Source organism: Tursiops truncatus, chromosome 1 (assembly GCF_011762595.2).
Source record: "Tursiops truncatus isolate mTurTru1 chromosome 1, mTurTru1.mat.Y, whole genome shotgun sequence".
Classification (NCBI taxonomy): Eukaryota; Metazoa; Chordata; class Mammalia; order Artiodactyla; family Delphinidae; genus Tursiops; species Tursiops truncatus.
This window is the reverse complement of record NC_047034.1, coordinates 82,574,854-82,597,254: the sequence shown is the minus strand read 5'-3', so window position 1 is coordinate 82,597,254 and position 22,401 is coordinate 82,574,854. Positions and strand designations below refer to the sequence as shown.

The window sequence follows — 22,401 nt, the reverse complement described above, 5'->3', positions numbered from 1 at the left end:
CTCTGGGAAGTTTTAGGACAATCCACAATGTCTGACGCTGATGAGAATGACTTTCATCTCTCTGTCATGAAAACAAAGAAACTGAGGGTCAGAGAGGAGAGGAAGCTTGCTCAGATTTATTTTGCGAGGGAAAGACTCTGCATCAGGCCTCCATTATGGTGCTTTGCTCGTCACTAACTTTTTCACAAGTAGGATGAGCCTGGTGCTGTGTGGCTGGTGCCTTTCTCTCTTTCTGTCTCAACGCCAAATACAGCTTCGAGGCCTGACTCTTGCGACCCTACCTCCGCCCCGGGCTTCTCTTTGGGATGAGTTTCCACCTCCTTGAGACTTGGTTGTAGCCCCCATCGCATTCTTCCCAACATGATATTAGTTGGGTCTGCCCCTTTCTGACTTCTCCCTACCAAAGAAGGACAGCAGCACTGACCTTGTGGGACAGCAGCTCAGGAGTATAAGACAGAGGTTAGATTCCCAGTGGCTGGAGCAGAGCCAGGACTGTTGTACCCAAGGCCAATTTGGACTCTAAGAACTAAAGAGATGAGTCTGGTTAAAGTTCCCAATGGAGAACTGAGGTCTAGACCAAGGGGAGGCCATATGTGGTCTATGACCCTGATACTCAAGAGTGTGGTCCCCAGAGCAGCTAATGGGCATCACCTGGGGGCTAGTTAGAAATTCAGGATCTCAGCCTCCTATCCTTTATATATTGAATTAGATCCCCAGGTGACTCAGGTGAACATTAAAATTTGAGAAGCGCTTCCCTGGAGAACCCAGGGCAGGATCAGGGTCAGGGGCCTGGGGCCAAGGGTTTAGAACTCGGTAAGGATGTGAGAGGAGGTCAGGAATAAGCAAGAAGAGGCCAAGGTGAGGGGGCAGGGTGATTGCTGCCAATACCAGGGGGTGTTTGAGCCTGCTATCATGGGCTGTGGGTGTGTGGCTATAGATGTATCTAGACTAAAAGCTGAAAGAAAGACCAAAATCCTCTATCCAGCCTCCAACTTAGACATAGAGTCCTGGAGGACAGGGGGCCCCACTTACCCTCTGTCTACTCAGGGCCTAGCAAGACACCTGTATGTCATTGATGTGCAGTTGGTCTCTGCTCAACTGAATAAGTCCCCTCAGTCTCTCCTGTCAGTCACACAGCTTGGGTGATTATAGTGGAGAGGTGCCACTGATTCTGCATTTCCCTCCGGAGTTTCCTGGTGAGATAAAGATATTTTGGTATCTTCTGTAGCAAAAATCACCCTGCTGGATCAGAGAGGAACCAGCATTGGATTCCTTGAGAGTCTAGGCAGTGCCCCAGAAGGCCCAGGCTCCCACCTGGGTGGTGACCCATCAACGTGCCAATTCTGCAAAAAGGAAAATAAGCCTGCTGATTCTTGCTATTATCGCTGAAAAGTTCCTGCCTAGATGCCAAGTCCAGAGCCTTGCTGTGTACCTGGGAATCATTACTGCCAGCCTCTGCAGAACCTCAGGAATGAGCTCTGCTTGCAGCAGTCTTCCACTGGCAAGAGTTAACGCTAGGTGCAGCTGAAAGAATGTGAAGGCTGGAGAGCCAGCTCGGGGGATTGCTGTTGCAATCAGAAGACGGCCCAAGTCCGATTTCCAGAGTCCTTTGAAGGGATGCCAGCTCGGACACATGTTTCTAATTATCATATGCAACCTCTAGACAGTGTGCAGGTTGCACTTTCATTATGTCAAAGTGAAAGGAATGGTGAGGGCGAGATGAAGGGGAAAGAGGCTGCCAGGCCGGATGGAGACTGCACTTAGCCATGGCACCAAATGTCAGCCAGGGCATCGAGCTGGCCTCCAACCCAAGTCCGTACCTGGAGCCAGCAGTGCATGGTGCCCACTCTGGGGACCTCTCTTTTTCTTACTTATTTTGAGTCATGGAAACCCAGCTGATAAGCCTGGAGGAAGCCCCATATTCACAAGCTGTTTGACCAGCTCTTCGGCATCTGGTTGAATACAAAGACTGTGTGGACAGCATACGGGGACCTTACGTCCACCCACGGGATTTCACACTGTTATTCTCTGAGTTTTCCCAAGGTCTGTGTTTGTAGGAGAAGCTGGTTCCATGGCCAGTTTGTAGTTCAGAATGAGGTGAGAGAATAGGGGCGGCTCTTCTTTCTCTCCCATCCAGAGCTGGGCAACCTCGTGTTCGGGTTTCACCTTGTTTGTAGATCTGGAAGAAGTCCCAGCACAAACAATAATTTCGCTCAACTTCTTTTTCCAAACAGTTCAGAAGCTGTTTCCTTTGGAAAGTCTTCCCCGGTTTACTCTTTCCACCTGATTGCTTCTTATCACTGTGGCCATCGTCCAGAAGGTTTATTTGCAGTGATTCGTCTGTTGCTCTGTGTTTTTAAGTCAGTGTGTGGGTGCGTGTGAGTGAGGAATGTACACGTCCTGGCTGCTTCAGAGCTCTCAGGGGCTCTCTTTGTGTGTGTATCTGTATATTGTGGCTATATGTGGGCATCGATGTATATATAGCTGTAAGTGTATTTACCTAAGTTTTAAACACAGTAATTTACTATGTGCCACACACTGGACTAAGTGCCTTTCAACTCAACAAAGTGGGTGCTATCATCATCATCCGCATTTTCCATGTAAGAAAACTGAAGTGCAGGGAGTGAAGGTAACTTATCCGATATCACCCAGCCCAGCTAGTGGTGAGGCCAGGGTTTGACTGTGGCGGTCTGTGCTCTTCATCATGACACCAACCTTGGAAAGCTGCTTGGATGACTCCCAGGCAGTGGCTTCAGGAAAAACCTTGCCTTCAACTCAGACCATTAACCCATTTACTGCTGACACAGGGCGGGCACAGATGGGATGGGGTGGTGGTGGAGAAACAGATGGGAGCTAACTTCCATCTTAATTACCCTGGTTGAATGCCCGCCACAGGCAAGGTTGGGCCAGGTGCTGAGGGAGCACAGATGGAGCACTTCCTTGATTTTAAGGAACAGGCCTGGGTTGGAGGGATTCTCCTCAGGCTGCTGCTGCGAGAGGGCCCACCCATCTTCATCTTGGCCCTGGGGCCCCTGAGCCATCTCCACAAATCCAGGTGAACTTTGAGAAGGTCAGAGCTTTCCAGTTGCAGACGCAAGTGAATTGGAGCAAAACAGAGCCCACGTGCTTGACACGTGGAAACTCTCAAAGACAGTGGCATGGACATATATGCACTACCAAACGTAAAATAGATAGCTAGCGGGAAGCAGCGCATAGCACAGGGAGACCAGCTCGGTGCTCTGTGACCACCTAGAGGGGTGGGATAGGGAGGGTGGGAGGGAGACACAAGAGAGAGGGGATATGGGGATATGTGTATACGTATAGCTGATTCACTTTGTTATACAGCAGAAACTAACACTCCGTTGTAAAGCAATTATACTCCAATAAAGCTGTTAAAAAAAAAAAAAAAAGACAGTGGTTTATAAACTTGCCAAGGGCTGGGGAAGTAAACACATCCCAGAGAGCCAGGGAGCAGCTCTGTGGCAGTGATGCGCGCAAACAGAAAGCACAGCCTTCCGGTGCTCTCCTTAAGGTGGTCTTGGTTTTAGAACCCAGAGGCTTGCTCAGAGCTAATCCACATGAACTGCTTAGTGCCGTGCTTGTGGAGAGCAAGCTCTTAGTAAATGCTGATGGTCGCTATCAGCATTGCTTGTCACAAAAGGAACCTGTGATACATCTGTAAAGCTGTCTGTTCACAAACCTCCTTGCCTTGTTGAAAGATGTCCACCCCATTCTAACAAACTTTCAGGGTTTCTCAGCCACCTCTACTTTTCAACACTAAAATTTATTATATACTTCTTAGGTGTGTAAATATATATATATCTACACACATGTATATTACTATTATTATCCCCATTTGACAGATGAAAAATTGAAACTCAGAGAAGCAAAGCGACTTGCCTAAGGTCACACAGCCTAAGCAGAAGTACTTTGCTTGTCTGATTCCAAATCCCATGCTCTTAACCATTACACTAGAACCTCTAGAATCTAGGTGGCCTTCCCGAACCCAGATTCAAGCAGAATCTGGGCTGAAGAGCTGCTGTTCTTGATCTTACCCTTTGGGGTCTGGCTGTGCCACACCTGTATTCCATGATGTCCACTAGTCAGAAGATTTCCTTTACCCGATCTCTATATCTGCCAACAAACATATATTTAGTGAGTACTAGCATAATTGTCACTCTCCTACAATTAACAGAGAAATTATTAAGTGCAGAGTAAATTACTTTGCCTTACCTTTGTATAGAACATGACTGTTTGCTTTCAAATAGTTGGTTTTGCTTCATGCTCTCAACTCTGGGATCTAGGAATGATTATTTTCATTTCACAGCTGCAGGAACTGAGGTCAAAGAGGAGCTTGCCAAAGTTGCGCAGATAGGAATGGGGGAGCTGAGCCTAAAAGCTAGCTGACGCCAAGCCCAGTGTTCTGACCATCACAGTGGGAGGCTTCCTCAGCACCAGGGCCCTGGGGGCTCCCACTGCTCCAGTCAGGCCTGTGAAAGGAAGACCGGGGTCACTGCTGCGTGGGCCCCTGTGCTCTCGATAGACGCGCTTCCACTCAGGTCTGCTCCCCAGCCTCACTGTCCCCTCTCTCCAAGGGGACGAGAACACCCGGCCCTTCCCTGTCCTCTGCGCTCCAGGGCTGGACGGACCCTCTGCCCCTAATGCAGATTACGCTGAGGGGAAAGTGGTGAGACTTAGGAGGAGCATTCCTATGTTTCATGGGAATGAAAATAGCCCTTTGGTTGTTGCTGAACAGCTGTATCCCCGTGGTAGGTTTCCCGTTAGGATGGAATGCAGATCTAGGGCAGGCGGGTGCTGTGGTTGAGGGAGGGGGAAGTCACAGAGCCAGACTTGAAATATACACTAGAATCAGACACCATATTGCTCTTGTCTCCCAGAACGAGGAGTCTTGCCTCAAGCTGAGGCTAGCATGGGCCTTGCTAGGAGGGCTGGGCTGTGTCAGGCTATGTACGAGCCAGGGTCTGCACTCCTCTCTTGGGCGGGCGTGCTGGAGGGGAGAGGGAGCTGGGTGTTTGGGGACCCCGGGTAAGAAGACCTCAGTGAGGCAAGTGAAGGAAAAGTTTGTGGGATTTGCAGCTGCTGCTCTTCAGCAGAATATAGCGGGCAGTTTTGAGCTGTTTTTTCAATGTGTTCGAATGTCTGGGGCCGTGGTGACCTGGCTGGCCTCTGGGGGGCAGCCTGGGTGGGTCTGGAAGCCAGAGCTCCCCACTGTGTCGGGGGCAGGGTACAAGCTAGAGAAGCCCCCAGCTCCGGATGGTTTCTTGGATCCTTCCGACTCTTTTCAGCCAAACTGATATTCCCTTGCATTGTGTGAAAACCTTGGCTCCCACGCTGGGACTCCGGAGCTTGGCCTGGAGCAAATGTTGCCTTTGGGGCAGGCTATGGTGTTGGTGGGGAGTGGGGGGACTCAGGGGGTGGGGAGGACCTCCTCTTACCCCACCCTCAGCTTCGGTGTTTCCTCAGCGGCTAGAGGTTGCCTTCCCTCTAGGCAGGTGGTGGGGTCCAGGTCACCCCAGTGTCCTGCAGGGCTGGCGGTGGTTCTCCAGACTCTTCACGACGTTGTAGAAGTTCACAAACATAGCCTCCCTTCCCCGCAGAAGCTTCCTGAATGCCTCCCTCAGCAGCCCTCTCTCCCCACATCTAGAACCCAGCAGGCCTGTCCAGCCCTCGGAGGAAGGGCCCCCAGGAACTGTCTGTCGGAGGGGCCGGGAAGGACAAGGCCACTGGCACTGGAGTCCAGGAAAAAGCCACAGACACAGGTCAGTGGGACGACTCCCTCCCTGCAGCCTTTATCTGAACAGTATCTTAGCACAGAATGTTCTGGTTGGTGTTTTTTGTACGTAAATCTTTATTCCAATTGCAGTAGCTTTGACAGGAAAAACAGGGCCCATTTCGTCACGCTTTTACCTTAATCAAATGTCTCTCATGCCAAAGCTGTCTATGTTTCTAATTTGCCCTATTTGGATTGGATTTTGGGGCGGCAGGCCGTGGGACAGGGAGAGTTACAGATGAATGAATACCGCCATTTGCTTTTTTTGTCAGAGGGACAATTGGGGCCTGTTGTTACACAAACTAGATAGGCATTTTACCCTGGGGGAAAGGGGAAGGGTAGGAAAGCAAAATTTCCATTTCAGCTAAGTGCCCTAAAGGGGGAAAGTTTTTTGCCTTTGTGGAAAATACAAAAAACAAAACAAAATACAGACAAATAAAAGTTGCCGGGGAAGGTAGCAGCTGGAGAATGGGTAGAGCCCTGCTCCAGGCTGTACCCTGGAGTCCCTGTCATCTCCAGCTATCTCTAAGACACTCCTGATACAGTCAGTGATAATAAGCACATCCCCGGCTTCAAAAAAAACAAAACTAAACAAAAAAAGGAAACTACCCAGGGTGTTGGATCTCTTGCAAGCCTGGGGATCCTGATGCTGGTGAAGATGACACATCTTCCTCCTCTTTCTGCTCGTGCTCCCTGCCCTCACACCCCTCCCCTGCTCCCCTGTCTCTCCCTCTTGTTTAGTGCCCTCTGTCAGGGAGGAGCAGAGAGGCGTGTTCCCTTCTGGCTTGGCCCACCTCTCCTCCACCCCTTTCCTGGTTATTTGTGTTGGTTCTCACTCATCTTTGTCTTTTCTCCCCACACCATCTTCTCTGCAGTTCCCATGACCCCATCCACCTTTGGTCACTTGTGGAAGTCACCCAATTAGGAATTAAAAAGTTAGTTTCAGGCCGGCCTCTGGTTCCTCTGATTCTAGGCCGACGTTGGGGCCATTGGAAGTGGCTGTGGGGCCGTGAATGGGTGACGAGAGTGTTGGAGGCCTTCATGTTTTTTGGGGTCATGGAGTCTTTCTGCAGGAAGCCACTGGGGGATAAATTGAGGGCCAGCCATTAGAACTAAGGCAATCTTAACATGAAATCAGATCTACCGTGACAGGCCTCCTGAGATTATTTCGTTACAACTCTTCCAGGGAGCTTTTCAGCAAACAGCAGATCTCCCCCTAAAAAAATGAGCCAGGCTTACGGGTCTTTGGTGCCAGTCTCCTCCTATCTATCTGGTGAGTCCCTGAAGGACCCAGCCTGGGCCCCTCTGAGGTCAGAGGCAGCTCCGTGCCCGGCGGCGGGGATCTGCCTTCTGACAAGGCTCCACACATTTCCCCGAATGAGGCAATCAAGGCTCGGGAATCCGGGCTGTGGGGTGGATGATCCAAGGATTAGGTAGCTTTGGCTCTGGAATGCAGAACAAAGTTGCAATCCAGCAGACTTCCCTTCCTAATTACACCCGGCTTAGGCTAATTTAACCTGAACCCGGTTAGCCTTCCCTGAAGCGTGGCAAGGCTGGTTGGGGGGCGATGGGAGAGTGAGGGTTACAGGTGGGTCTGAGGGAAAGCCAGGGGGTGCTGTGTACCTTTCTCCCTGCAGCCTCCATCCCAAGGCTTGCAGATGGTCACCCTGGGCAAAATGACTGGAGGGCCGGCACACAGGCTGCTTCCAAAAATTTAATAAATAATGGTTCTTTAAAACTGTATAAACTATAAATTACCATGCAGTCCTTATAATTTAAAATAATTTACAGGTTGAGGTAGGGAGGGGTGCCGGAGAGTGTGGAGGGGGGAGCTGGGAGAGGTTGAGGGCTGTCGGGCCGGTCAGGCTCTCCTCCCAGCTTTCCTGCTGAGCACACACACGCAGGCCGTGTCGATCCGGATGAACCGCCAGGCGGCCTGCTTGCCATCCATGGTCAGCGCCTTGACGAAGGTGTGGGTCGTGGTACAATATGAGTTCCAGTGCTTCGAGTCGATGCCCCGGCATCCGCTGTCGACGGGATTGGGGTCCCGGCACTTGGTCTCAAAAAAGTACTGTTTGAATACACTGTTGTTGATGTTCACCTCTCCCAACACCATCACCTCCTTGCCCTTGATGTCCGTGGCGGTGGCCTTGTCCCCCACCCACACGCTGACGCTGTCGCACACCGAGAACTCCCCGCGGTGGAAGACAGGGTGGGACGACGACCGCTTGCTCCTGTGAGTCCTGTTGAAGGGGGCGGCCCCGCCGGCCTCCAAGTCCAGACCCTGAGCGTCCGCGGCCGCAGGTGGGGGCTGGGTGCTAAACAGCACGCGGGGTGAACGCAGGCGCCGCTTTTTAAACAGTTCCGGGTCCACGGTGATCTTGCGGGTCTGCCCTGCCACCCTGGCGGCTATCGCGGCTGCCGGGCCGCTGTGGGCTCTGCGGAGGGCTGTGTCAAGGGAGTGCTGAAGGTTAGTCCAGTGGGCTTGGGGGATGGCGTGTCCTGCTGGGACATTGCTCTGGGTGTGCGCTTCTGCCTGGACGCCGATCCAAAGAGCTGTGATCAGAGTGTAGAACAACATGGACATTACGCTGTGCACCTGGAATGAAACAGAAGTGAGGATTATTCCACCGAGCACTGGGTGTGGGGCAAGGGCAGTTTCTGGGTCCCTCGGAGTTGGCCTCCCAAGAGGATGATGAGGAGGTTTCTCCTGGTGGCTAAAAGCAAGGAGACCCTGGAATTGACCATTCAAACTGAGACGCTTCTGAGAGTGAAGGGCGGTGCTACAGCAGTTACACTGGGATGACAGGCTTAAACAGGGCTGGCTCCGACAACCTGGGTGTCTGGGCACCCCATCTACAGGGTGCACTTTCCCAGGAAGGGACGGAACCCCTGAAATTCTGCCCAGTGGTGTGGTATGAACTCGGCAGTGCTAGTTACAGAATTCTTTGAGTTCTCTGCCTGCCAGCGAGGCAGCCATGGGCAGGCGGTGTGTGTGCACCTGTGTGAAACAGGATGGCTGGGGAGTGATTCTGACACCTCTCCCAGTGCTGTCTCCTGCCCAACGGCTTGACTCCCCTGGGAAGGCAGTGGGCAGGGCTGCTGGGGACTTGTCTTGAAGCCTCAGCACTGAACACACCCTCTTCAGACAGTAGCACCGGGTCAGCTCTGAGATCTGGTGACTGAAAACCCATGAAGCACCATGTTTGGCAAAAAAAGTGAACATAGCTCTGGGACCATCTTAGCCAGTCCGTCTATTCAGCCACCAGCCATCTATTCGCGTCTATAAATGTGATACTGATAATGGTTTCTCTTGGCGTGAGTGATGCCTTTTTCAAATGCATTCGCTTCTAGTTTCTTATTAGTCTGTGAGTTAGGTTAGGATTTATCATCTCTCTTTCATATGCAAGGAAAGTGATCCGCAGAAATTAACTAACAGGCCTACAGCTGCAAACAAAAACCGGACCAGAAATAGAATCCAAACATGACCCCTTACTAAGCCAGTCTCCCCTTCCATCCTTCCTTCCTCCCCCACTTTCTCCTTCATTCTTAAGTGCGTCTTTTTAAAAATTATTTGATCTTAAGTGAGAGTAGACCAAATGGCATAAGTCATCTGTCCCCACAAGGCACTGCCAGCCCCTCTTAAGCATGTGCCAGATGGGGCTCTGCACTGCACTGTACTGCTTCCCCGCCAGCAGCCACCCCCAGGCCAACTAGCTGTGGGACTAGCTCTGTTCTTGAGCTCACTTTCGGTGAGCTCCTGTGCACACCTGTACGTGTGTACCAGCCATCACCTCTGGAAAGCTTCCCCAGATCTTCCTGGTAGGGTTAGAGGCATCCCCTAGAGAGGGTGTTAAACTTCCAATTTGATCTCTCTCCCTCTCTCTCCCCACAGGTCATTCTGCTCCCTGCCTGCTCTTCCAGCCTGGCATGGGTACCACTTCCTCCTTGAGGTCTGCTCAGATCACCCCAGCGAAAAGCCGTCTCTTCCTGTTCTTAACTACAGAAGTGTGTGTGTGTGTGTGTGTGTGTGTGTATGTGTGTGTGTATATGTGTGTGTGTATGTGTGTGTGTATGTGTGTATGTGTGTGTCTGTGTGTGTTCTCTCCTACTAAATCAGTGTAGTGGAAAGAACTCTGCACTGCCTCTGGGGTTAGGAAAACTTGTTTGGATTCCTAGCCCTGATACTTGTTAGCAGAGGAAAGTCACTTAATCCTCCTGAGCCCTTGTTTCCTCATTGATAAAAAGCAGGCAATAAACACTATTTCACAGGGTTGTTGTTAGGATTAAATAGGTGCTCACACACCTATTTAATTCTGAGTCATTCCAATGTCCTGCGGTCAAGGACTTTTTTTTCTTCCGTTATATTGCTGCTGTTTCACTCTCAAAGCACACTCCATACATATCTTTTCCTAGCACGTAGGTTTACCTCTGTCAGGCTTCTTCTCAAGACTAATATTTGAGCCTGTCTCCCCACTGGCCGCAAGGTCCCAGAGGGCAGAGCCTGTCTCATCCACCTGCGCACTAGTCACTCCACCCCTCGTCTCCCATGGTGGTTTGTGCATAACCCTGCGGCCTCTCTGCATGCTGTGGATAATCGTTTACATGTCTGTCTCCCTGAGAGCACTTTGGAAGCGGTGCAATATGAATTTACGGGGGCCATGTGCAGTGCCTGGCATGTAGTAGGTCCTCAAACTCTGTAAGGAAAATGAATGAGAGAGTGAATGGGTATGGCCAGAGCAGCTCACCATCTGCCTTCTTTCCACCATGATGCCTGGTTTCTTTTGGATTTTGTGCCTGTGACCACGTGCTGCGTTCCTAATCTGTTTTAAAGTGATGCATTCTTCTCTGTAATGTATTTCTATTCAGCTGGAAATAGACAGCTCTTTGGTGAGATACCAAGAATAAAACCACCAAATTCTTCTCTCTCTGGTTACTTGGGAAAATGTTTGTGTTTGCTCCAGTTCTCCAGCCAGCCATGCAGAGGAAGCAGTGACACATCTGACTTTTCGACCATCACTGGTTGTGCTGGCTAATGGTCCTGCAGATAAGTGTCCAGCTGATTAGTCAGTTGGCAGCTAATTCAAGCCCTTTGCTTTTGCCTTTTCTTGTTTCATTTCTTTCTGCCTCTCAGTACACATTATCTCTCATCAGGTAGATGAAGGGAGAAGAAATGAAATGGAAATTCATCCCTTTATATCCATGTTAGTAACACTTAGAATTTGGATAGGGAAATGACTAAAAGATTAAAATGTAGGATTTTGATGGTAATAAGGGACATACTGCTCCCTATTTCCAATTACCAGAGGTTCCCACCTCATTCTGGAGTCCCCTCTTTGGTGAGCTCATCCTCTTCTAAGGAGTCAACTGAAGTTTCTGTGCAGTTGATGCCCATGCCAGGATCTCTGGTCCAACTCCTCTTTTGAAAGCCCATTCTGAATCCCCAGCTTCCTGATGGGCAACTCCCCATGGATGCTGACATTTTAAATGCAAGACATCCAAAACAAAAATCTTTGTTCTCATAATCCTCACTAGGATCATCATTCTCCCCTTCCTCCTCGTTACTCAACAGAAGCTGCCCCATTGGGGGCCACTTGATGATTTATGAATTAGTTCCACAGCTACTCTCTCTTGTGAGCATCTCTCCCCATCCTCCTAAACATGTTTCTCTGCATTTCCTTTTTCTGTTACTGGAGCCACCATTCCTTCATTCACCAGCTCCAAGCCTCAACCCATGACTGGACTCTTCTCTTTCCTCTTTGACCTCCATCCAGCCCTTTTTGTCTGCTTCAGTAGCATCTTTTTTTTATTATTTGTATTTTAAAAAAATTTTATTGGCGTATAGTTGGTTTACAATGTTGTGTTAGTTTCAGGTGTACAGCAAAGTGAATCAGTTATACATATAGATATAGCCACTCTTTTCTCTTTTTTTAGTAGTATCTCTTGAAACTATACTTTCTATTCTCACCTCTATGTTTCTATTCTCACCTCTATGTTCCCGGTTCAGGTCATGGAACAGTCTCCCAGCTGATGTCCTGTACCCTCATCTGTCTTCTCCCAATGCCTACCATCCCTGGCTGCCCCATTTAACTTCTTAAAGAAGTGCTCTGATCATATCACCCTGCTCAAAGGATCCAGTGGTGAGTGGTTGTCTAGTATGCCACTAGGTTGCTCAGCCTGGCAGACAGACCCTGCTCTCCTTCTACTCCCTTCACATATTTTGCATTCCAGGCAAACAGAATTCCTCAGAGGCAGTGCTTCCCCCCTGTTGCCCTTGGTTCAAACTCTTTTGTGCCAGGCATTCTTCCCTCTGTCCCTCCCTGTGCCTTTTCTGCTCTCCACCTCCGCTGGTTAGAGGCCTTCCTGTTGGCTTTAACACCCACCATAATAGCCGCCTCCACTGGGGAGCTTTTCCTATTTCCAAAGAGACCAGTTCTCTCCCTTCTCCATCTCTAAAAGCATTTCCTTAATGCTCTTTTTTTTTTTTTAAGATTAAGATATAGTAATATATATGTTTGTTTATTAATGTATAAAATAATAAGGTCGGGAAGCATAACTAATAATTACCTTGATTTCGATATAGTGATGAGCATGGATTTTTTGCTATGAAGTGATAAAAAATATCTCTTTTTTGTTTCACATCTTTATTGGAGTATAATTGCTTTACAATGGTGTGTTAGTTTCTGCTTTATAACAAAGTGAATCAGTTATACATATACATATGTTCCCTCTTGCGTCTCCCTCCCTCCCACCCTCTCTATCCCACCCCTCTAGGTGGTCACAAAGCACCGAGCTGATCTCCCTGTGCTATGCGGGTGCTTCCCACTAGCTATCTACCTTACGTTCAGTAGTGTATATATGTCCATGCCTCTCTCTCACTTTGTCACAGCTTACCCTTCCCCCTCCCCATATCCTCAAGTCCATTCTCTAGTAGGTCTGTGTCTTTATTCCCGTCTTACCCCTAGGTTCTTCATGACATTTTTTTTTCTTAGATTCCATATATGTGTGTTAGCATACGGTATTTGTCTTTCTCTTTCTGACTTACTTCACTCTGTATGACAGACTCTAGGTCCATCCACCTCTTAATGCTCTTTTATGGCAACGTATTCCCCTCTTATCCTCCCACCTAGAGGGTAAAGTCCCTGGAGGCAGAAACGCATCCTGTCCATCTTTGTCGTGTGCACGTGACCTAGCCCTCGCAGGGAGCTCCACCTCTTAAGAGTCAGTGAGTGTGTGAACAAGTCTCCTCCTTCTGTGTCCCTTAATTTCTCCGAGTGGTGATGTTTAAGGTGTCTTCCAACTCTGACACTCTTTGGGTTTAAGCAAGTATAAAATTTTCTGCCCTGCCTAGAACTCTGCTGGTTCTACTCAACTGACTACACAGAATTCTTAAAGCCTAATGTGCTACTCCTCATTGCACTGTCCAGATAACCTGTGCTACCTGGTGGCATTTGATCACAGTGGAGGTTTGCATCGTGGAGAGATTGTTTTATTGTTTCATTGAGATTTTAAAATGTTGCAAATATATATCTCATTTGGGTCTTAGAGTAAAAGGTTTTTTTTTTTTTAAATCGACTTACTCATAACAGAATGCCCCTATAATCTTTAAAAAAAAAAAAAGTCTTTTGTTTAAAAGTCATGAGTGGATAAGAAAGAAAAGAAAAATTAGTGTGTTTTCTATTCTAGTAATTGAAAGCACAAAGCACTGTCTACAAAAGAACATTCTCTCCTTGACGTGAACCAGGGGAGGAGTTTTATTTATTTTTTAAAACAACCTTTGAAGCCTTTCTTCTGAAGAGATGACAGTCCTCACTGGGGCTTCACTAAGCAGAGACCTGTGAGCGGGATGATTAGCTGGGGAAGATGCAGTTAGGAGCTCACATGATGGAACATGTTCTGTTTAACGTGTGAATGTTCTGTGTTTGTTCTGCTCCCACCAGAATGGAAGATAAATGACTAAAAGTTGAGGGACCCGTCAGGGGCCTTTTATCCATCTACTCAAGGTCCGCCCAGCTTTCTTCACCCTCTCCCAGGCCAAAGGTACATTCTGTGGCTTTCCAGTGGTTCACACACTCCAATAATAAGAGGAGTTTCCTGCACCAGGTGAATGATTTCACACAGGTTCTGGCCTCACCTGAATAGGTGATGAAGCTGCTGGGCAGAGCTAAACAACTGGTCCACCTCTGTGGCCAGGACAGCTGATGGCGCTGGGGGGCCCGGCGACCGTGCCTTTGGAGGTGCATTGTAGAGGGAGAGAGAGAATTCCTGCCTTCGCGGGAGGAGTGTTGAGAGTGAGCTGTTAGTGATTCTCAGGCTAGAGATTAGATCAGCGAACCAGGGTCACTAAGCGTTAGTAGAAGAGGAAATCCTCGTGGCTGAGGAAATCCAGCCTCCTCCTCCATCTCACTCGCCACATTACGAGTGCGGGTCAGGAATCGTTTCTTGTTTTACACTTGGCCTCCACTTGCAACGTAAACTGGCTGCTGTCTTCAGCCTGGGACTCAGTTGGGTGTTGGGGCCTGCATGGAGTGAGCTTCCCAGGGAGAAATCCCTGAGGCAGCAGCGCAGAAAGGCACTGACAGAATAAACTCCAGCTCCTCTGCAAGCATCTCCCAAGCGGAATTTATTATGGGGAAGCGTGAACTGGAAGGGACGTCAGAGTTGATCAAGGCCAGAGGTTCAGTGCATTAGAGTCACCTGGAGGACTTGTTAAACCACAGGCTGCCGAGCCCACCCCCAGAGTTTCTGATTCAGTAGGTCTGGGGTAGGGCCCGAAAATCTGCATTTCCCACAAGTTCCCAGGTGATACTGATGCTGCTGGTTTGGACACCACATTTTGAGAACCACTCATCGAGTCCAATCCTTGAACCTTAGAGAGGAGAGAAATGGGCCTTGGAGAGGCTCAGCGACCTGGGGTTATGCAGCTAGTGAGTGGCCGGCTCTGCACGTGGGCGTTTGGCATTGCTCAGCCTCAGCTGCTCTAGAGGCAAGAGGCCTGAGGCCACACGCGGACTGTAATTGATGGGTCCTGGGCTGCGTTTACTCAACCTCCAGCATCAAAATGAAAATTCTGTTCAACAGGTTGTGAGTTTTACCGTCCTGAAGCCATAAATCCAGATTCCAGGGAATAGTTGGACATTTCATTGTTTTATATCTTATTTATCGGGTTTCTAGACATCATTCAGACTTGATCCAAAAGCACTTAAAATGCCCACGATAGAAATATGCAGCCAGAAAGCACTAGCAGGTGCAGGCACCTGTGGATTTATTCTCTACTCCAGGATGGAATGGAAACAGAATCTACTGGTCTGAATTCTTAGAGACACATCTTAAAATGAATGCGGAGAGATCATAATTACATCACGATCAATTTAATTGTCTCATTACCCATCACAACAAACCTAGCAGGTGGGTCTTATTCTTCCCATTTTAAGGAGGAGGAAACAGAGACAGTAATAGTAAATAACTTGACCACAGGTAGAAGCCTGGTGGAAGTGGAACTCACCCCTGTCTTCAGACCTGGAGCTCTCCCCACCCTCCGCTCCACGGCCAAGGGCATGAAGAGTGATCAGGGACCTTCAATCTCATAAGATCACCTGCTCAGACAGACCAGGAGCTGTGTGGAGGGTCTGACTGGCACCGTCTATTTGAGACCCTGTGTCTGTGCCTTCAGAGGTGTGTGGCTCAGACTCTTACCATGTCCTTGGAAGCTATGGGGCCAGCCTGAGAGCATGGGCGACGTCCTCTCCAGATGAGCTAGGAGGGCCACATGTGCTGGGTCACTAGGAGCCACCCGGGTCCCTGCTGATTAACAGCTGGCACTGATGCCCCATCCTCAGCCTGGGGCTCATTTCCAGTTGTCCTGGCAGCTCTAGAGCTAGGAACCTCGGTGAGACAGATGCCTCTCGGGTGCTTACCTCAGTGTGGCCAGGACAGAAAGCTGCTCCTTCGGAAAAGCTGTTATTGGGCCCAGACGCTGAGCTGAGCTTGGGTCCAGCATGCCATCCAGCCCCTTGGACTGCACGACCCCGGGCCAGGACTCTGTGGAAGGAGAGAGCTGGCATTAGATCGGCTCTTCACTACGTTCTCTAGTGGACGGGTAGCTGTGTCCCAAGCAGGAGGGGAGGGAGGGGCCAACACAACAAACCCTGTTTTCTTTCTTTCTTTATTTTTTAAATTAATTAATTAATTTACTTATTTTGGTTGCATTGGGTCTTTGTTGCTGCGCGCGGGCTTTCTCTAGTTGTGGCAAGTGGGGGCTACTCTTTGTTGTGGTGCATGGGCTTCTTACTGCGGTGGCTTCTCTTGTTGCGGAGCACGGGCTCTAGGCACGCAAGCTCAGTAGTTGTGGCACGTGGGCTCAGTAGTTGTGGCTCGTGGGCTCTAGAGCACAGGCTTAGTAGTTGTGGCGCATGGGCTTAGTTGCTCCGTGGCATGTGGGATCTTCCCGGGCCAGGGCTCGAATCCATGTCCCCTGCATTGGCAGGTGGATTCTTAACCACTGCGCCACCAGGGATGTCCCAAACCCTGTTTTCTTGAGTGTTGGGACTTTACCAGCATCAGGACCAAAGGAGAAGACAGAGCTCAGCTACCAAAATTGCCAGGGGCCTGAACTTGCACAGACCTGCGGCAGCACCTGCCTCTCACTCTTGTGCCAGAGCTCTTGGTTTCTGCCTGGACACAGTCTATGGCTGATCTTACACGCAGTGTCGGTGCTTCTAGTCCCACATCAGAGTCCTGCTCTAGCAGTCCCCTAATCCAGGATTGAAATGGAATTATTCTGTACATTATACCCGCAGATACAGTAGACCCAACTCTGGACCAGCATAACTAAGGTAAATTACTCAGAAGAAAAAGTCCTGATGATTGAGAACATGTTGGTGTTTTGATGAGAATCTAGAACAAGTCATGGTGGCAAAGAAGGCAACCTGACCACTTGATAGATAACAGAGAGCTGTTACAGAACTAGGATGCCAATCTCAGAGTTCAGATTTTAGGAAAGTCACATTTTACGAATCAGAAGCTAGGGAGCTGATGCAATGAGCTGATGCAAAAGTTCTATTCAATTTTAGGTTGTAGTTCCTAGAAGCAATGGTAGGTGTCTGTTCTTTTACTTCTATAAACCTCGTGTATGTAGGTGTTCCATTCATTCATTCAACAACATTTCCTGAGCACGTATTTCTGCTATGTGCCAAGTACTCTCCTAGGTGCTAGGGACCCAGCAGTGAATAAGATCAACAAGGTCTCTGCTTTTGTGGAGTTTATAGTCTTGTGTGAATAAACATCTTCAGATTCTTTACATGCCCTGCAGGTAAGCAGGGTATGAGGATAGAGGGTGATAGCAGGGTGTAGTGAGGGGCCATTGTAGACAGGGTGCTCAGTGGAGAGTTCTCCGAGGAAGTGGCCTTCAAGTTGATATCTGAAGGATGAGAAGGAATGGGGGAGAGAGCATTCCAGGCAGAAGGAACAGCAAGTGCAAAGGCTCTGGGGTAGAAACAAGTCAAAGATGCTGAGCATGTAGGGAAGAGACCAAAGAAATGAGTTGGAGAGGTAGAAAGATGTAGGGAGGAACTATGGTTTTACCCTATGGGCAGTGGGAAGGGAGTGGAAGGCTTTAAGCTAGAGGGTTACGTGACATTTTTTGTGAATGAATGAATGAATGAATGGTTATGTCTATTGCAGAACTTGTCATAGGGTGGGGTAGCTCTCCCACCAAAAAGGTTGTAGAATGACATCTTTATCCTTCCTGTCTAGATTGTCTTTTCAACTCCCAAACCCCTTTTCCCATCATGCCTCTTCCCAGTGGGGGGCTACCCCCACCCCCCATCTTCCTGCAACACCCCCTCTCATCTTGTGCTATGGAAGCAAATGTCAGTGAAGCCACCATGGCCCCCAAGTCCCTGATCACACAGAGGAGCTGGAGGACAAGGAAGTAGAAAGGGCCTTGGGTGGTTTTCCTGCTGTTAGAAGTTATGAAATTAAGGACTGAGATGTTACTATTCCTCTTTCTGACCCACTTTACTCAGAATATCATTTTTCCTCTAGAAGTACCAGAAAAACCTACACGTACTCAACTGTGGTTCAGGCCTAGAGATGAACACTTACTCAAACACCCTAAAAAAAGTTAGATTCCGTAGCAAAGACCATTTTCAGGCTCCCTCAGGGTTGGATTGAGCACAGGAGAGGGAGGATAGCAGGTTCCCCACAGCAAGAGGTGAGTATTCTAGGGTCTTGTTGCATCACTCATGGGAAGAGGATCTGGTCCACAAACCCTTCAGCTGGGTGTTTGGACAAACCCGACTGATCACCAGATTGGAATCTACAGAGCTGTGTCCTGGCCCATTTTGCTCTCATTTGTGGGTAAGTTGCCAAGTATCTTTAAACATCTCTGAGGCTTCTCCGTAGAATGAGGAACCAGCAGGGATGATAGCTAAGGTCTCCTCCAGCTCTGATCGCCTGTGATTCTATGGGCATTAGTGTTTCCAGCCTGCATCCTTACTGAGTGCTTAAGGAATGCTTTCCTGCCTGTCCAAACACTGGAATTTATTTATTTCATTAATTAAACACTAAACTTGGAGGCGCTGCACCAGCCACTGTGCTAAGTGCTAGGGAAGCAAAGAAGAAAGAGACACAGCTCAACTTCCAAGAGCAAGTAAGCTAGAGGTAAGGAAAGCAAACACATGAACAGCATTTAAAGCACAATATGTTAAGTATGATAGATATCTGACATGATATGGAAAACATAGTGGAGGGAGGAGTTTGTTTTATTTGGCCAGATTAGCCAGAGACATATGTTCATAGAGGAAGGAACATTTGAGCAGGGTTCTTAAGGATGAATAGGAGAGCATCAGGGAAAAAGGGAAAGGCATCACAGAGCCCCAGAAGTCCAACATGGCTTAAGAGGGAGTCTTGGGGGAGGGTGAGAAAGGTATGTGATGGGCCTTATACAGTAGCAGGTACTTAGGAGCTTGCAGAGCTCACTGCTGTGACCTATCTGCTGACTGTACCTTCCTATGTGACACAAAAGGCCTACACTTTAATCTTTGGGACAATCAGGGAAGTAGGAGTGACTCTCTTTGAAAATATTCTATATATTCCACTGTAAGGCAGGATGGCCTCCAATCCAGCTGATTAGAAGGAGAGAGAATGTCGATCTAAATCAAACATTCCACAACTCCTAGGCAGACCTGCCTTCTTGGAGGATCAGCTCTAGACCGACCACAAAGGGTTCCCTGGCCATATATCTGCAACCTCTGGGCCAAGCCACTTTTGCACGCCAGGGTCTCCTGCCAACCACATCTAGATGCCTGATTGCTATACTTGAGATCCTGTGTCTTTGGCCTTCTCTTGTTCAGTGTAGGTACCGGTAGTTTACTACTGGAGAGAGCAATTTCCGGCCCAGAATCCTGAAACACTAAGTGATTTTCATAGATATTGTTGTCATTGATTTTAGTCTTATGCTAGTGGAGGTTGGGGGCTCTGAAATTAAATCCGATTTAAATATTACCAATTTCTAATGCAAAGATATTAGGAACAAACAACCCAAATGTGTTATCTATTCTTAAACTCAGGTGGTAAAATCACTTAGACAGTTTTCACACTTTTATAAAAGCATGGAAATAAATCTCAGGACAGTGTTCTGTTCCTTCTTACAGGGCACGAAAGAATGCTATTGAAATCTGGTGTACCCCTTCTAGACCAGGATAATGCTGGCCTGTCCTGGGTCTCAGGCTTTAAAGCAGTATTTCTCAAAGTGAGGTCTACCATAGTACTGGCAATATCTTGGAACTTGTTAGAAATGCGAATTCTTAGGCTCTACCATAGGCCTAGCAATGCTGAGTGAAACCCAGCAATCTGAGTTTTAATCTCTGCAGGTGATTCTTACGCACATCCAAATTTGAGAATCACTGTTTTGGAGGGTCCCATTCTGGTCCCCTTCCAATTGCAACCTCTCCCTTGGGTGAGGGATCCAGGGCTGAGAGAGAGTGATAACCCAGAGTCAGCCTACTGCTGTGGGGTGCCTGCTTGACTATAACTTTCCATTTCACCATCCACATTATGTCTAGACCACGCCCCAGAACCCCTGAGCAACCAGACTTGAGTCAGCTAGAGCTAAGGCATCTTCTGAAGACCCCCTGAGGTTAAGCGTGTTTGAATGGCCCTCTCTGTTGACACTTGTCTCAGCCTCCCCTTCACTTTCATATGGTTTCAATGATCTTTTGGTCAATTTCAGAATACAAACTGTTTTGTAAAGCTCCCAAGGTGACCCCAGGCAAAAGCCAGGGCTGAGAATCACAGCTGTACAGGAGGAATGGGAAACTTGACACTGGCTTTGATGAGCTAGCAATTAAGAAGAATTATCAAGAAATTAATATATCTCAGAAAATATAAAGTGCAGGTATGGTCACATCATAGGCAACAAGAAGGTGTGAGAATATAGCTTGCAGACTCTCAGGGGGATATTGCCCCTGTCTCCCCTTCCCACCTCCCCACCCCCGGCAATTGTCTAGATATAATTGACATTTGTGAGTTGGAAAGTTTTCTTTTTACTCCTGGCATGCCACTTAAAATGTTCTTTGGTGTTGGAGCTATGGTTAGCTTATTATTAAGTCCAATGATTATTTGCTGACAGTTTTAGTACCAAAAACTGGGGGATGCTTGACCAAAAAGACTTCTTGGACCTCTCATTCCTCGCAGGTGCTGGGACACAACGGCTAGTCCCAAGAGCAGTTTACACCACATCAAAAACGCTAGAGCAGCTGGAGTGAACTGCAGCCTCTTTCCTCCTAGATTCCACCTGCTGGAGTTCTGTGGGCTGGGAAAACTCACTAGAAAGGCTGGGCATTAAGAACATGTTGCTGAGGGCATAATAATAACTTTTGGTGCTGTCGCTGTGGTTTTCACTGCTGTAACTGTTCCCCTTAATTCTCCCCTCTGTTAGTTCTTTCTCTGAGCCTATACACAAAGAAAATTTGAAATCTTTTACATTGAAAGTCTGTTTTCCTCATTTTTAGCCTAACCAGACGTTTTCTCGTATGGAATATGACTGTGGGGTCTGCTGACTAGGAGCTTTTTTTGGGGGGAAAAATTCAGTTTGGGCCATTTTGAGATCATTTGATGTGTTTTAACTGTTTAGTTGTTTTGGCACATCTAATAGGAAAATAGCCTCTGGCAATAAGGACTTAGGAAGACATTAAGGTTCAGCAAAACCACTATTCTTTTTGAAAGTTTCAATGCTGACAACTCTAAAGTGCCTTGCCACTTTTCTCTAAAAGAGAAATGGTCCTGTGGCTCTTTTGGAGATGCCCAGATAAATTACAAACTCTTCCTAGCATTTCCCAGAGAGGCAGCTCAAGGAAGAAGTCATCATGGTGTTGACCCTGAGCTTCAGAATCAAAGAGCATTTGCTACAAACGTGCGTGGCCTTCTGGGGTGTGTGGCAGGCCACAATCTGCATGGTATTTACCCGACTGGATTCATGAGCTGTGGATGCATGAGCTGTGCAATGCCAATACCACGGAGAGGTTTTTGTAACGTGGGTAATTACAATGACACGAATGTGGTAGAAGATAAGGCATCTAAACACACAGCAGCCTTCCATTGTAGAGTTGTGGGCAGTACATTTTTGCAAGAATATGCTAGTAAATAACAGTCCTTGTAGTGTAGCCCATCAGCTTAGTAATACTAATGATATATCTATAATCTACGTTTGAGTGCCAAAAACAATCCAATAGTTTCAAACCCTTCTGCAACCCTAAGAAAACATCTCCTCATTTCCAACTGGCTGATCCTTAAACCACAAGAAAAAGATCCATTTCAGTTCTGCATTGGGCCTTTCCTGACTGTTGTTCTAATACTTGGGACTAAGAGGTATTGAGGGAAAGGGGGACTCTCAGGTTGGTTGGAATCAAAGTTTACATCCAACGATACCAGCGCCTACTGAGGCCCCCAGCCCACTGTAGACCGAGATGCCCACCTGGGACAGAATACATGAATGGAAACAAAACATTGCCAGTGAATGCTAACTCAGATCCAAGCTCTTTATTCCATTTGCTTTATAGGGTTCAATGTCCTCAGCTCTTCTTGAGCTCGCCTTTTCCTCTCAGTGTATGGTACGTTTCCCAAGCAACAGGTCACGCAATATTACAACACATAAGTCTGTAATGCAATTCAGATGTAACTTCAGAAATTAAGACAAGCTAAAGATCCATAGCCCTGAAAAAGACCCGGGAAAAGTCCTGGCTAAACAGATACACAGTGTTCTAGGGCTTTTAAAATGCAGGCAGTTCATCCTTCCATTAAAGAGGGATAAGGGACAAGCTGTGGGGCTTGAATGTAAAGATCCTAGCAAAAGGTCACCCTTACTCAAAGTGTCCATGAGATGAGGCCATTTCTGTTTGAGCAGCTGGACTTCAATCTTACTGCAAAAACTGCTGCAACCCAACCACCCTGCATCAAAGGAAACATGGCTCACAGGTAGCCAGCACCAAACACATCCTGGGGACACCGAGTCCCAAGGGCACGTCAGATGCCATCCTACTCCACACCCCCCCTGGAGTGACAACTCCCTCACTCTTCCGTGCTGACATTTCCTGGCTTGTCTGCTGACT

General features: G+C 48.1%; 1 protein-coding gene and 1 long non-coding RNA gene across 4 annotated transcripts in view; one reads left to right on the top strand and one right to left on the bottom strand.

The window, feature by feature from the left end:
- The window catches only part of LOC109547329 (uncharacterized), a 181,955-nt gene extending 171,233 nt beyond the window's left edge, over positions 1 to 10,722 (top strand). The window contains exons 10-11 of the long non-coding RNA XR_004527713.2: positions 5,666 to 5,780; positions 9,687 to 10,722. This is a non-coding gene — a long non-coding RNA (uncharacterized lncRNA). The remainder of the gene's footprint in view (positions 1 to 5,665; positions 5,781 to 9,686) is intronic.
- NGF (nerve growth factor) overlaps positions 7,493 to 22,401 on the bottom strand; it is a 50,581-nt gene continuing 35,672 nt past the window's right edge. For all 3 annotated transcript variants that reach the window (XM_073809225.1, XM_073809221.1, XM_004318079.4), the window contains exons 2-3: positions 15,709 to 15,832; positions 7,493 to 8,390 (exon numbers count right to left, since the gene is read on the bottom strand). In XM_073809225.1, coding sequence (XP_073665326.1) covers positions 7,653 to 8,378 — 726 coding nt within the window. In that variant the 5' untranslated portion in view covers positions 8,379 to 8,390; positions 15,709 to 15,832 and the 3' untranslated portion in view covers positions 7,493 to 7,652. The remainder of the gene's footprint in view (positions 8,391 to 15,708; positions 15,833 to 22,401) is intronic.